The sequence below is a fragment of the Stomoxys calcitrans genome, chromosome 3 (genome assembly GCF_963082655.1).
Source record: "Stomoxys calcitrans chromosome 3, idStoCalc2.1, whole genome shotgun sequence".
NCBI lineage: Eukaryota > Metazoa > Arthropoda > Insecta > Diptera > Muscidae > Stomoxys > Stomoxys calcitrans.
This window is the reverse complement of record NC_081554.1, coordinates 73,730,208-73,744,837: the sequence shown is the minus strand read 5'-3', so window position 1 is coordinate 73,744,837 and position 14,630 is coordinate 73,730,208. Positions and strand designations below refer to the sequence as shown.

At 38.2% G+C, this 14,630-nt stretch overlaps 2 protein-coding genes across 2 annotated transcripts in view; both read left to right on the top strand.

The window, feature by feature from the left end:
• LOC106091981 (protein starmaker) overlaps positions 1 to 14,630 on the top strand; it is a 368,113-nt gene that overhangs the window by 37,440 nt on the left and 316,043 nt on the right. The window lies entirely within an intron of this gene.
• LOC106080805 (phospholipase A1) lies at positions 1,548 to 14,574 on the top strand. The gene is made up of 3 exons (XM_013242369.2): positions 1,548 to 1,747; positions 1,854 to 2,142; positions 13,594 to 14,574. The coding sequence occupies exons 1-3, from the start codon at positions 1,657 to 1,659 to the stop codon at positions 14,498 to 14,500; spliced, it is 1,287 nt and encodes a 428-aa protein (XP_013097823.2). The 5' UTR covers positions 1,548 to 1,656; the 3' UTR covers positions 14,501 to 14,574.

Here is a 14,630-nt window from a genome sequence, read left to right as displayed (position 1 = left end):
AATATTATCCTTACGTTGCACTTTTTCACCTTCGCAGTCCACCAAAATACTGAGGCATGTCCGCCTATGACGCTGAACGCCTGGTTTCAAATCCTGGCGAGACCATCAAACTTGAATCGGAATGCACTCATTGATATGTGAGATGTTTGCCCCTGTTCCTTAGTGGAATATTCATGGGCAAAATTTGTTTTGTTTGTACCTTTGGCTAGAAACGTTAAAGTAAGGGCAAAATTATTTTAGTGCATGATGTATTTGGTTGCCCAAAAAGTAATTGTCGGTAATATAGTAGTAATATAGTCGGCGTTGACAAATTTTTTCAACGGCTTGTGACTCTGTAATTGCATTCTTTCTTCTGTCAGTTATCAGCAGTTACTTTTAGCTTGCTTTAGAAAAAAAGTGCGCGAAATTTTGTTTACATTTGTTTGTTTGGCGTCAATTTTAATATGGGTACCACATGTAATGAAAGAAATTCATTTAACAAACCGAATCAACGCTTGTGATATGCACCTTGAACGCAATGAATTCGATCCGTTTTTAAAACGAATCATAACTGGAGATGAAAAATGGATTGTTTACAACAACGTTAGTCGAAAACGATCATGGTCCAAGCATGGTGAACCAGCTCAAACCACTCCAAAGGCTGATATCCCCTAAAAGAAGGTTATGCTGTCTGTTTGGTGGAATTGGAAGGGTGTGGTATATTTTGAGCTGCTTCCAAGGAACCAAACGATTAATTCGGATGTTTACTGTCAACAATTGGACAAATTGAATACAGCCATCAAGGAGAAGCGACCAGAATTGGTCAATCGTAAAGGTGTCATATTGCACCAGGACAACGCTAGACCGCACACATCTTTGGTCACTCGCCAAAAACTGAGTGAGCTTGGCTGGGAACTTTTGATGCATCCACCATATAGCCCTGACCTTGCACCATCAGACTACCATTTATTTCGATCTTTGCAGAACTCCTTAAATGGTAAAACTTTCGGCAATGATGAGGCTATAAAATCGCACTTGGTTCAGTTTTTTGCAGATAAAGGCCAGAAGTTCTATGAGCGTGGAATACTAAAGAAAATGGCAAAAGGTTATCGAACAAAATGGCAATTATATATTTGATTAAAGTTCATTCTAAGTTTTATTAAAAATGCATTTACTTTCTTTTAAAAAATCCGCAATTATTTTTTAGGCAACCCAATATTAACGATTTTTGTTTTCAGACGTCCTCGACTATTGCAGATCTCTCAACGTGATGGCCGAACAGTTAAAAATTCACCTTGTCTCCAAAACTAGGAACTGCCTTACACATTCCAGGGGAACTATAGTCTGTAGGTTTGCCTCTAGCAAGGCATCTGTTCACCTAAAAAAACTGAATAAACAACCTACCACATCATGCTTTCTTATCTACAGCACTGTGCATTTCTCACGCCACTCTCTCTGTTACTCTCACTCGGCTGACCATTGGTCAATTTTAAAATTTCAGAAAACCCAAACAAACGCCATCAGGCAGCAAGTCAGTCGATTACAAAACTCGCCATTGAGCAGGTCAGCGCTGCAGCTGCCTCTAAATTGGTCATTCAATATTTTTGGCAATACAAGACAAAAGAAAGCCAAATAACGTCATTAATTCTTTTAAATAGTGAGTGATTTAGTTTGTTGATGAAAATGCATTCATTTCCGGAGGTGCGGCTTTATTCGTGGACCAAAATTACTTTCGCTTTTGTCCTATTAAATCTGTGGCTAATTAGTGGTAATAAATTGAAAAAATAAACATATTTTAACGTTAAATAAACATTTAGTCGTTGAAGTTTTAACGCGTCTTCGTGTGTTTTTGCTTCCATCTACTCTAATTCTAGTTTTGTTGCCGGTGGCTAAGTGTGCTCCATCTGAACCACCAAAGTTGAATGACTTGGATGATGTTTGCGTCCATACCCTCCGGGCACCAACAAGTTTCTTCAAACGTCACTTTGATCAGTCATTTTTGAAAAAGTTCTTTAAACATTGGATACCGTTTATTAGCAATGATCGTGTTAAAATGCAATTCTTTCTTTATAAACGTGACTTCCCTGATTGTGGCCGTGAAATTGTAACAGATGATGAGCAAAGCATTCTAACATCGGGCTTCAATTCGGACCATCCAACAAGGTGAGTAAAACAATATAAAATTAACTCATTATTTCAATACTAAATTTTTAAGTTAGTAAAATGACTAAATATAAATAAAGTGACTAATAGAAATGCCTTCGTCTTCTAATCTGTTAAATAAGTTTTTTTTTTCAAAGAGAGATAGTTTCATGCGAGTATGTTACCTTTTGATATAAATGAGTTTTTGTCTCATGCGACAGAATGTTGGAGGCCACCGTAGCGCAGAGGTTAGCAAGTTCGCCTATGGCGCTAAACGTTCGAATCCTGGCGAGAATATTAGAACAAGTTTTCAGCGGGGGTTATCCCCTTCTAATGCTGGTGACATTTGTGAGGTACTATGCCATGTAAAACTTCTCTCCAAAGAGGTGTCGCACAGCGGCACGCCGTTCGGACTCGGCTTTAAAAAGGAGGCCCCTTATCAGTGAGCTTAAACTTGAATCGGGTAGTACCATTGATATGTGAGCAGTTTGTCCCTGTTCCTTAATGAAATGTTCATAGCCAAATTTGCATTTTTTCATACTTATTGAAATATGCATTACGGCAGGCTTGGGATCTGTGGATCTAAAGAGATGGGCACCTCAAGAGGTGTACTGTCTCCTCTAATTTGCAATATGGTCATTAACAATATATTATTGTCTCTGGAAGAAAAAGGTGTAAAAGTGGTCGAGTATGCTGATGACGTGGCAATTGCGGATAGGGGAAAGTTTCTGGGTGTTTTGCTGGACAGGAAATTGAACTTCAAATCCAACATTTTGGAAAGGGCAAGAAAGGCCACTTTTGCCCTATATACCTGCAAGAGAGCCATTGGCAAAAGTTAAGGATTTAGACCGCGTGTCATGCATTGGGTATATACTGCAGTTGTCAGATCTACTATGCTATATGGTGTTGTGGTCTGGTGGACGGCGCTTCAAAAATCCACCTAATGCTCAATACTTAACCGGATCCAAAGGATGGCTTGTTTGTGCATCACAGCCGCACTGACGACGACACCATCTGATGCACTCAAATTAATGCTACATCTTATGCCCCAAATTATAGCGACCACTGCCTTGAGGTTAAGGGAGCTATCACATTGGTCATGTGGCGGCTACGGACACTGTGTTATCCTTGATATAATATCCGATGTTCCAGGCAGTGTGGATTACACTCTACCTGAGCCGCTTTTTGATAAAAATTACTGTACCACTATTCCTGATAGAACCGATTGGAATTACGATATCCCTGGTAACAGAAGTTACATAGACTTCTATACGGATGGTTTCAAACTAAACGACCAGGTGGGCTTTGGGGTGTACTCTAAAGATCTAGAACTGGTCATATCGAAGAGGTTACCCGACCACTGCAGTGTGTATCAAGCAGAGATCCTTGCAATGAAGGAAGTGGTGGAATGGCTAAGCTATAATGTCATTACGACGATTGGCATAAATATTTTCTCAGACAATCAGGCAGCCATTTAATCCCTGGAGAATGTATTTCTGAACACAACTGTCGCAGATCTCTCAACGAGATGGCTGAACAGTTCAAAATTCACCTGTTCTGGGTGCCGGGCCACAGAGATATCCCAGGGAATTCAAAAGCGGACTAGCTTGCGAAACTAGGAACTACCTTACACACTCCATGGGCACTGGAATCTGTGGGTATGCCTCTAGCGACATGTAAGGTAAGTTTTCAAAACCAGGCCCGAAGGCCAACGAATGATAGATGGTCACAAAGAGGGAGCTGTGAGCATTCCAAAACTATGTGGCCTAATCTAGACTTGAAGAGGTCTACTGGTTTGCTGCCATTAGCTAGAACAGACATCTCAGTCATTGTGTCCTTCATGACAGGCCACTGTCTAATCGGAAAACATGTTGACAGACTGAATGTTGCCAGCAACTACTTTTGCAGAAGCTGTAAGGACATCGAGGAAGAAGAGACTATAGAACACCTTCTGTGTGTGTGTCCTGCACTAGGAGTTAGAAGGAGTTCCATTTTAGGTTCTCATTTCTTTGAAAACCTGTCTGATTAAGCGGATGTGAACATTCACAAGTTATTGGGTTTTTAAAAGCGATCTGGATGGTTCAACGGCGGGAACTAGAAGGTATCTTCCTTTTTCCGTTCCTGTGGTATCACAATGGACGAAAACGTCTAAGTGAGTCTAATGGCAGACTGCCACTTAAACCTAACCTTGCTAAAAATGACGCAGAGATCTAACTGTGCATGTTGTTATTTTGTGCATTGTTGCACACAACGAAAGCTTGTGAGTAAAAATGGGTAACAAACGAGAAATAGTGGCAAAATGCTAAACCTCTTCTAAATATACATTGAGTAGTTTACTTGACTTTGAAAATTCCGCCATTAAATTTTCATAAATGAGGCAATTTTCTTTGTATAACTACGTGGACATTTTAATAACAAAATTTTTAGATTTATGATAAAAATTATTAATATTATGAAAATTTTTTTTACATATATGAAACAAAGTTTCATAAATATAATAACTTTTTATATAAACGATCATATTCATACATTAAGAATTTTCATAATATTTAGGATTTTTCGTTAATATAATAAAACTTTTCATAATATTTATAAACAAAAGGTTATGAAACCCGTTACGTTATGAAACTCATTACATTATGAAGACATTTTTTCGCTGAGCGTAGCATCAGCTTGCATGCGACACTGTATTCGGGATGTTGTTTGTGTAGTTTTCAGCTGTTACCTGTGTTGTTAGTGTATTAGCGCATACACAAGGCCGTTTCGTCGGAGGCATACATTAAATGCGTTTTGCTCTGGATGGCGTATGATGTTCAACGGCATATGCATATTTTTTTATTATTACTTCAGGTAGTTGCCACTAATAGCAGTATATGGAATAGCCCCAGGAAAAATTTTCGCTCGAATTTAATTCACACACAGCGTAGGTAAACATGAAGATTGTCTGAATGATTGAATGTTGAAGGCTGATTTTGCATTTTAAATACGAATTTGTATCAGTCATAAACCTTTAAGGTTTCTAAGAGCATTTTAGTTTCGGGTTTCTAACATGGATCTAATATCCTATACAAAGTGAAGTCACAAACGTGCTTGTATTATGATAGTCTAAGTTTTTAATCGATTAATGACTGCATGACTGACATACAACGTGTTTAAAAAGCACATTTATAATTGCATTAAAGCTATGTTTGGAATTACTGAGAAGCTAATGGTTTTAATCATCTCTGTTACAAAATTTGTCAACCTAAGTTAATTTTGAACAAAACTTAGTTAAACCTTGTAATTGAATTAAATTTATTCAATTCTACTCAAATTTGGGAAATTCGTAAACTATTTTGAACGAATATTTGAAGAAAATAGGTTTGTAGCACGCGTTGAACTCTACAACATGTTTATATTGGGTTAATAAAAACGTTGTTTGCTATGGGAATATTTAACTTGTTGAGAAGAAACTTGGTTAAGTAAATGACTTCACAAATCCAAGTTTATGAACAATTTGCCACTAACTATAGATGAGTAAAACTTACTAAAATAAGCAATTTTTCCTTGTTTTAATCAAAATGTAACCAAATTGAATTTAAATTTGCTAAATTATTTGGAATAAGTGTATTTGGAAAGTAGATAAAAGTACCTTTCAAACAGTGCATATGCTTGGTCAGACAGGGTCGGACGAACTAAATTGTGCTCCAAGAAAAATTACGAGGAAACTGCTTATCAAAGACGACACACTGTAACACACAAAATTATAGTCTACAACAACAGTTTAATCAAAAAGATTCTTTCAGCTCATACAGTCGAAGCAGCAACAAAGCTTCATAGTTATTCAGACAGTTATGAAGGAAATAAGATGCTAGAGAGGAACACTTTCTATTGTGGAAGAGGCATATATCATTGTAACCATTTGTCATCTGTTATCCGTTGGCCTTATTTCGAATCCATAGCTCAAAGCTTACCCACAGATTCCAGTCCCCTTGGAGTTTTTAAGGCAAAGGGTGATTTTTATCTATTATCTTTTTGGCAACATTGGTTTAAACCGCTCATGCACGTTTCGTGTTTTGTTTCACTGTCAAACATCTAGTTTGCTCTATAATTTAACCATGAATTGTCGTACAAACGAACAACGCTTGCAAATTATAAAATTTTATTATCTAAATGCGTGCTCTGTTAAGAAAGTTCATCGCGCGCTTCTTACATTTTATGCCGAAGCCCACGTTTGGCTCAATGGACATGTATATAAACAAAATTTTCGATTTTGAAGTGAGGATCAGCCAGAAGCATTGTAAGAGCTACCAATGCACTCAAAAAAAAGTCACAGTTTGGTGCGGTTTATGGGCTGGTGGCATCATTGGACCGTGATCCTTCAGAGATGATACGAATCGTAACGTAACTGTGAATAGGAGCGCTACCGTCAGATGATATCCAATTTTTTTTTTGCCTCAAATGGAAGAGCTTGACTTACATGACATGTGGTTTTAACAAGACGGTGAAACATGCCACACAGCACGCGTAACAATGGACTTATTGAGAGGCGAGTTCGGTAAACATTTTATTTCATGTACGGGGCTTGTCAATTGGCCGCCTAGATCGAAGCTTCCTATTCACAAATGTAGGCAAATCATATCATTTTTTCAACCCCTTTGACCGTCATCTTGGAATTGTTTGCAATTGTCACCTAATCTACTTTTGGTTCAATATTGCCCTTAAACAATGTCTCATTGGACGACATATGAGTCGATGCTCCAGAACCAAAAACCAGTTCTCTTTTCCGGCACTACTTACCGAAAAGGAGGCCACCGTGGCGTAGAGGTTAGCATGTCCGCCTATGAAGGTCTCGAATCCTGGCGTTACCATCAGAAAAAAATTTCAACGGTGGCTTTCCCCTCCTAATGCTGCAACATTTGTGAGGTACTATGCCATGTAAAACTTTTCTCCAAAGATATGCCGCACTGCGGCACGCCATTCAGACTTGGCTATAAAAAGGTTGCCCCTTATCATTGAGCTTAAACTTGAATCGGACTGCACTCATTGATATGAGAGAAGTTTGCCAATGTTCCCTAGTGGAATGTTCATGGGCAAAATTTGCATTTAACTTACCGAAAAGGAACCAATCATTGAATTGGACTTTTTGTTTGGGCACTTAGCAGCAATATGTCCAAATTTTTGACAATTAAAACATTTTAGAGCCTTTGTTTTTTGCTTTTGGTGACAAGAAAGTGCAAAATTTTCATCATTTTAAATACGCCCGTCCTTTAAAAGTTGTAGCTTAATAGAATCTTAGGTGATTTTCTTTCCGGAACTTTGAATGCCCATCATCATTGGTTTATATTCCTCAGGAAGGCCAGTAAGCATCATTGAACCAACCCATTCTGCATCCAATTTCTAACCAGCACATCTAAGCTTGTGTGCACTCGTCAATATATCATTTACATACCCATCCACGGACGCAAAATTTTTGAGTTTTGCAGAACAGAACCTCTGCATAAGACTGACTCTTCATACCAAACCAGAATCGGCAAAGACTTCATTCAAAGAATCCCATATTTCTTTGGCATTCTTGCACTCTCGAATATGTGGATACACACATTTGTCCATCAGCATAATAAGCTTGGGCTTAAATATTTTTCCTCTTTGCTCTCGGTTCCTTCTATAGACACCCATAGATCCTTCCAATACCATAGATTTGAAAAGATGCCATTATGGCAAACCTGCAATCTTCGAAATTTTCATTTTCTCGCAGCTTTTCTATAGCAAAATTATTCGTTCTAAGTAAAAGTAAAAGTGTGCTAAGTTCGGTCGGGCCGAATCTATATATATATATATACCCTCCACCATCGATCGCATTTGTCGTGTTCTTTACCGGTATCTCTTTTTAGATAGACAAAGGATAAAAGAAAAGAATTGCTTTGCTAATTGAATATTGGAGACCACAGGTGAAGTATATGTGTAAAATTTCAGCCAAATCGAATAAGAATTGGCCCTTTTAGGGGCTCAAGAAGTAAAATGGGGAGATTGGTTTATAGGGATCTCCTATATCAGGCTAAACACCGATTCATAAGATATTCGACACGTATGTTGGAGGTCATGGAATAATAATTAGGCCTTCTTGAGGCTCAAGAAGTCAAGATCCCAGATCGGTTTATATGGCAGCTATATCAAAACATGGACCGATATAGATTTACAATCCCAACCGACATACACTAATAAGAAGTATTTGTGCAAAATGTCAAGCGGCTAGCTCTACTCCTTCAAAAGTAAGCGTGCTTTCGACAGATAGACGGACGGACGGACATGGCTAGTTCGACTGAAAATGTCACGACGATCAAGTATATATATGCTTTATGGGGTCTTAGACGCATATTTCGAGGTGTTACAAATAGAATGACGAAATTAGTATTCCCCCATTCTATGGTGGGAGTATACTAAACCTAATTTTTAGGTTTATATTTGTACGGCGAATTCAAAAATAAGTTGACGTATCAAATTCTCTCAGCTGGGTTGATGCGGTCACATTATTAAATACGCATTGATTCAATATACAATACATACCAAGCGTAGTTTTCATTATAAATGTTTCATAGCATACTACCATACATTATAACAAAATTTATTCTTTTAAGGTACAATCTTCATTTCCAACCAGTATGCCAAAATTGGACTAAGCGGATGGACCATTTGAGGCTTAGTCAGGTCAACTGTTGCATGAAATATTCTTTAAATGTTAAATTATATGGACCGTACTATAGATTCAAATATAGATTTCATACATTTTTCTTAATTTTACGTTTTTTTGAAAAACTTTCATATACCTCCGGAAAAAATTACCTTTTTGTTCCTAGTCTTGCTAGCCCGTCAGTTCTATAATTCCCAGGGATATCTCTGCGGCTCTGCTCTCAGAACAGGTGTATTATGAACTCATATTATTTGCGACCATCAAGGTCTGCTTTTGAATACTAAAATAAGTTCTCCAAAGACTTAATGTCTGCATGATCATTTAAAAAGAAATTTTTTATTAGGCAAATTCCTTTTTGTATCTATCAGTTTAAAAATCATACTGAAGATAAAAAATTAAAAATTTGAATAAAATGTATTGGGTTGCCCAAAAAGTAATTGCAGATTTTTCATATAGTCGGCGTTGACAAATTTTTTCACAGCTTGTGACTCTGTAATTGCATTCTTTCTTCTGTCAGTTATCAGCTGTAACTTTTAGCTTGCTTTAGAAAAAAAGTGTAAAAAAAGTATATTTTATTAAAGTTCATTCTAAGTTTTATTAAAAATGCATTTACTTTCTTTTAAAAAATCCGCAATTACTTTTTGTGAAATAGAAAGGCATTCTTAATTACAAATTACATGTTAATTACAAATTTCAGCTAATTGCCATTGGAGCGTTACAAACCGGAATAAACCTTGTTCTAAAATATGTAAACATCATGATAAGAAATTTAAACAAGGAAGTGAAGGTGCACAATTTTTATAAAAAAAGACACAATACTTTTTGAATGAATGAAAGTGAACGTTAATTGCAAATAACAACAGCATAAGATCATATAACCTTATCGACCTACACTTCATTAGCGACAGGGTAATCTGATTCAATTGTAAAATGTTTTCATATTAAGACGTTTCCATTTACATCCATCTATTGAAAGATTCAATGAAACAATTGCAAGTAAAGCTTAATAAAAGAATGTGCTAAAGATATTTAGCTTTTTCTCAAAGAAAAAGTAAGCGAAAATATGTTAAAATAATTAGAAATCGAATAAAAATATTTTTATGAATTTGTTCTTGTGCTCTTTTTATTTGGTCACAAAATTATTTCATTTTGTTATTAGATATAAGTCCAGCCTAGACCAATGGCTTTTTAGACTCTCTACTATAGGATAAGGGTATTCTTATTTCGTCATTTGGTTTGTAGCATTTCGAAATACTCGTCTTTTAAGTCAATCTAGCCATGTCCGTCCGTCCGTTCCTCTATCTGTCTGTCGAAAGCACGCCAACTCTCGAAGGAGTAAAGCTAGGCGCTTGAAATTTTGTACAAATATTTCTTATTAGTGTAGTTCGGTTGGGATTGTAAATGGACCATAACGGTCCATATTTTGACATATCTGCCATAAAAATCGATCTTGGACCTTGAATTCTTGAGGCACTAGAGGGCGCAGTTCTTTTCACAAGAGGGCGCTGTTCTTTGCATGATTCTGTTCTTTGCTGTGCTAAGCATGATTCACATACGTCCATAACCTAATGTAGCTGCCATATAAACCGATCTGGGATCTTGATTTCTTGAGCCTCTAGGGGGCGCTATTATTATCCGATTTTACAGAAGGTTTGCGTAAAGTATTTTGGTTGTGACACAGACCAACTATGCCAAGTATGGTCTAATTCGGTTTATAACCTGATATAGGTCCCATATAAACCGATCTCACGAATATATACTTCTTAAGCCTCTAGATGGCGCAATTCTTATCCGCTTTGACTGAAATTTTATACAACGGCTTCTCCCACGACCTTCTACATATGTGCCAAATATGGTCTGAATCGGTCTATAGCCTGATACAGTTCCCATATAAACCGATCTCCCGATTTTATTTCTTGAGCCCCTAAAGGGCGCAATTCTTATTCGATTTGGCTAAAATTTTACACAATGACTTCTATTGGGTTGCCCAAAAGGTAATTGCGGATTTTTTAAAAGAAAGTAAATGCATTTTTAATAAAACTTAGAATGAACTTTAATCAAATATACTTTTTTTACACTTTTTTTCTAAAGCAAGCTAAAAGTAACAGCTGATAACTGACAGAAGAAAGAATGCAATTACAGAGTCACAAGCCGTTAAAAAAACTTGTCAACGCCGACAATATGAAAAATCCGCAATTACTTTTTGAGCAACCCAATACTATGGTCTCCAACATGATATAGCTCCAATAGCATAGCAATTCTTCATTCTTTTGGTTGAAAATTTTAATGGGTGTTATGTTATGGAGTATTTGGGGGAATATAGGCGACGTATGAACCACGAACTGTATGACGACGATAGCATAGATACACGTATCAAAATACAACGGCTGCGTTGGCTAGGTCATGTTGTCAGAATAGATGAAGAAGCTCCAGCAAAGAAGTCTTTTGAAGGACAAACACGGTGGTACACGCAAACCGGGAAGACCAAAAGCCCGATGGAAAGATCAAGTTGTGGGAGACACCTCTAAACTAGGTATCAGAGATTTTAGAATGAGCGCAGAAGATCGAGGCGCTTGGAACGCTATTCTACGTTCGGTTAGTGGAACAAACATTCTGTCATAGCCAATTAAAGAAGAAGAAGTTATGTTATGACTTTCATAATGACTTAGGTTGAAAAGAGGGTGCGGATATTAATCCGCCCCATGCCACTTTGAACATAGACCTAAGCACTGGAGACTATTCTAGATATCCGACCCATTGACATACATTGTGTGTACATTAGGTGTAAGGCAGCCACTGCGGCTATGCAACTTAAGGCGATGGGAGAATGGATTGAGGATGGGAGCAGCTCATACCCTCGCGGTATAATCGAGGTGACGATAGGAAACCTGGAAGGAAGGGAAGAAGTTTCCGATCGGATGCCCGAGATGAACATTGAAGTCGAGTGCGAGGCTTTCTGCCATCGGCACAGTCTAGCATTAACGGAACCCTAGTATTGCCATCTGGAAGATCATGTTACATGGATGGATCAAAGCTAGAGGACAGAGTGGGCCTAGGGGTCTACATTGAGAACCCAAGGACTGAGATCTGTTTTAGGTTGCCTAGCCATAATATGGTCCTGCAGGCGGAGATCCGGGCGATCACAGAATGCGTAAAGTGGTGTGGTGCTATTGCGAGGACATCAAGTGTGAACATCTTTACCGACAGTAAAACTGCCATAAGGGCAATAACAACCAGGACGGTAAGGTCACGAACAGTCTTGCAGTGTAAGAAGGAGATTAACGCCTTTTCTGAGGATGGAAAAATCCGCATCGTTTGGGTGACGGGCCATAACGGACGGTAAGGTCACGAACAGTCTTGCAGTGTAAGAAGGAGATTAACGTCTTCTCTGAGGATGGCAAAATCCGCATCGTTTGGGTGTCGGGCCATAACGGAGTAAGGGGAAATGAAAAGGCAGACGATTTAGCGGTGAAGGCCAGAGGACTGCCGTCAATAAACTTGGTTAACCCGAAGCCTTTCGGGTCGACGCAGGGAGTGGGCGACGAATGCGCAGTGGAACAGAGAAACGATCGGTAGGACGGCGAAAATCCTATGGGGGGATCCAGATCGTGAGAAGACGAGGCTATTACTGAAAGGAAGCAAAAAGGTGGTCAGTATAGCTATTGTTATCATAACGGGACACATAAGAATTCGAGCTCACTTATGTAAAATCGGTGCGGCAAGTGAAAGCATGTGTAGGGTATGCGGGGAAGATGATGAGACGTTGGAGCATTTAATTTATTATTGTCCGGCTTTCGCGTCTGACAGATACCAGCACTTAGGGGGAGACACAATACCAGCCATGAACCAACTTAGGGGAGTGATATTAATTAAGGATTTTGTAAGTAGCATGGAATTCCAAACTTAAATTTTTCTTTTTAGAGGCTACTTTATAGTTTTTAGAGCGCACAATAAGCCGATTACTGGCTTAGGTGTATGTCCATATGGGCATGGGGCGGATTAATATCTGCACACTCTTTTCAACATAACCTAACCTACTACTTCCAACAACTGTGCCAAGTACGGTCTAAATCGGTCTGTAACCTGATACAGATCCCTTATAAAGCAATCTCCCGATTTGACTTCTTGAGCTCCTGGAAGCCGTAATTTTTGTCCGATTTGGCTGAAATTTACCATGCGGTGTTCTATTACAACTTCCAACAAATGTGGCAGGTACGGTCCAAATCAGTCTATAACCTGATATAGCTGCCATATAAATCGATCTCCAGATTTGACATCTTTAGCCCCTGAGAGCCGCAATTTTCGTCCGATTTCGTTAAAATTTTGCAGATTCATTCTGTGCGGTCAAAAAAAAAAACAAAATTATGACCTTCATCAAAACTTATTTTATATAAAAATTTAGCAGAATCCATGGTGGTGGGTTCCCAAGATTAGGCCCGGCCGTACTTAGCACGCTTTTACTTGTTTCTTCTAAGATTCCCTTCATAATTAAGCAGCAGTCATTGTCAGCAAACAACAGAATTTACAGCAGTAAGCCTGCTGTTCCGAAATTGCAGTACTACTGCTGTAATAGCAGAACTATTGCTACAATAGCAGCAAAATTAACTATTAATACTCAGCAGAAAGTGTTTGCTATTTTCAGCTAACTTTTTTCTATGAGTGTATGACGATAGATGTTTTCTTTTTTTCTGCGTGTAAGATATACAGATTGAGACTTGAAGGGACCATAAAATTGATTCATAAAATCTACACTGTTATCTCTTTGCCAAAATTAAAAATAACGTTCTTCCATGTCTTTGCAGAATCATCATACATGGCTGGATGAGTCAAAGCAAGGGATCATTTAACCGTGCCGTAAAGAAAGCCTACATGCGGCTGGCACAACCAAATATGCAAAATGGCACGGCTTATTACAACATTAGCGACAACAGCGTTGAAGGCAATAACACTCATCAGCCGCCGTCTTCCACGGAGAGCTTTAAATCAGTTTTCACTGAAGACGTAATCATAGACAGTGCTAACCACACAGATTTTAATGTTATAGTAGTTGATTGGAGTGTCATATCTTCAAATGTCAATTACTTTGGAGTGGTGGAGTTAATTGAAGACTTGGGTTTCCTACTCGCTGAATTTGTGCGATTTTTACACATGAAAGCGGGCTTGTATTTTGGCGATGTATATCTTATTGGTCACTCGTTGGGAGCCCAAATAGCAGGCAGTGCTGGCAAACAGGTGAAACCATTTCGTTTTAATACCATTTTCGCTCTAGATCCAGCAGGACCAAAGTTCCGTGAAATTGATGATGAAAAACGACTGGATCCTTCTGACGCTGAATACGTCGAATCAATACAGACTAGCAGCAGTTTAGGTTTTGATGATCCCGTGGGTCATGCAACCTTCTATCCTAACTTTGGCAAAGATCAAAAGAAGTGTTACATATATGGCTGCTCCCATTCCAGAGCTTACCATTATTTTGCTGAATCCATTACCAGCGAGAAAGGTTTTTGGGGTACATTATGTCAAAGGCAATCGGAAAAAGAATGGATTTTATCCACATCTGGAGTGGAGTTCAAAATGGGAGGTGAACCATCAACGCCGAAAAGAGGCACATTTTATGTAAAAACTAATGGTGAACCTCCTTATGCCATGGGTAGAAGAACGCAAATCGAAACGATGGATAGGGGGAACGAGATTTATAATTTAGTTTAATTTAAAACACTTAGTTATAGAGAAACTCAAATACCAGTAAAGAGAGCTACACTATTTATTTATTGACAAAAATATTGACAGAGTTTTTTATTTTAACGATTTTTATCCTCAACACCATAGGATAGGGCAA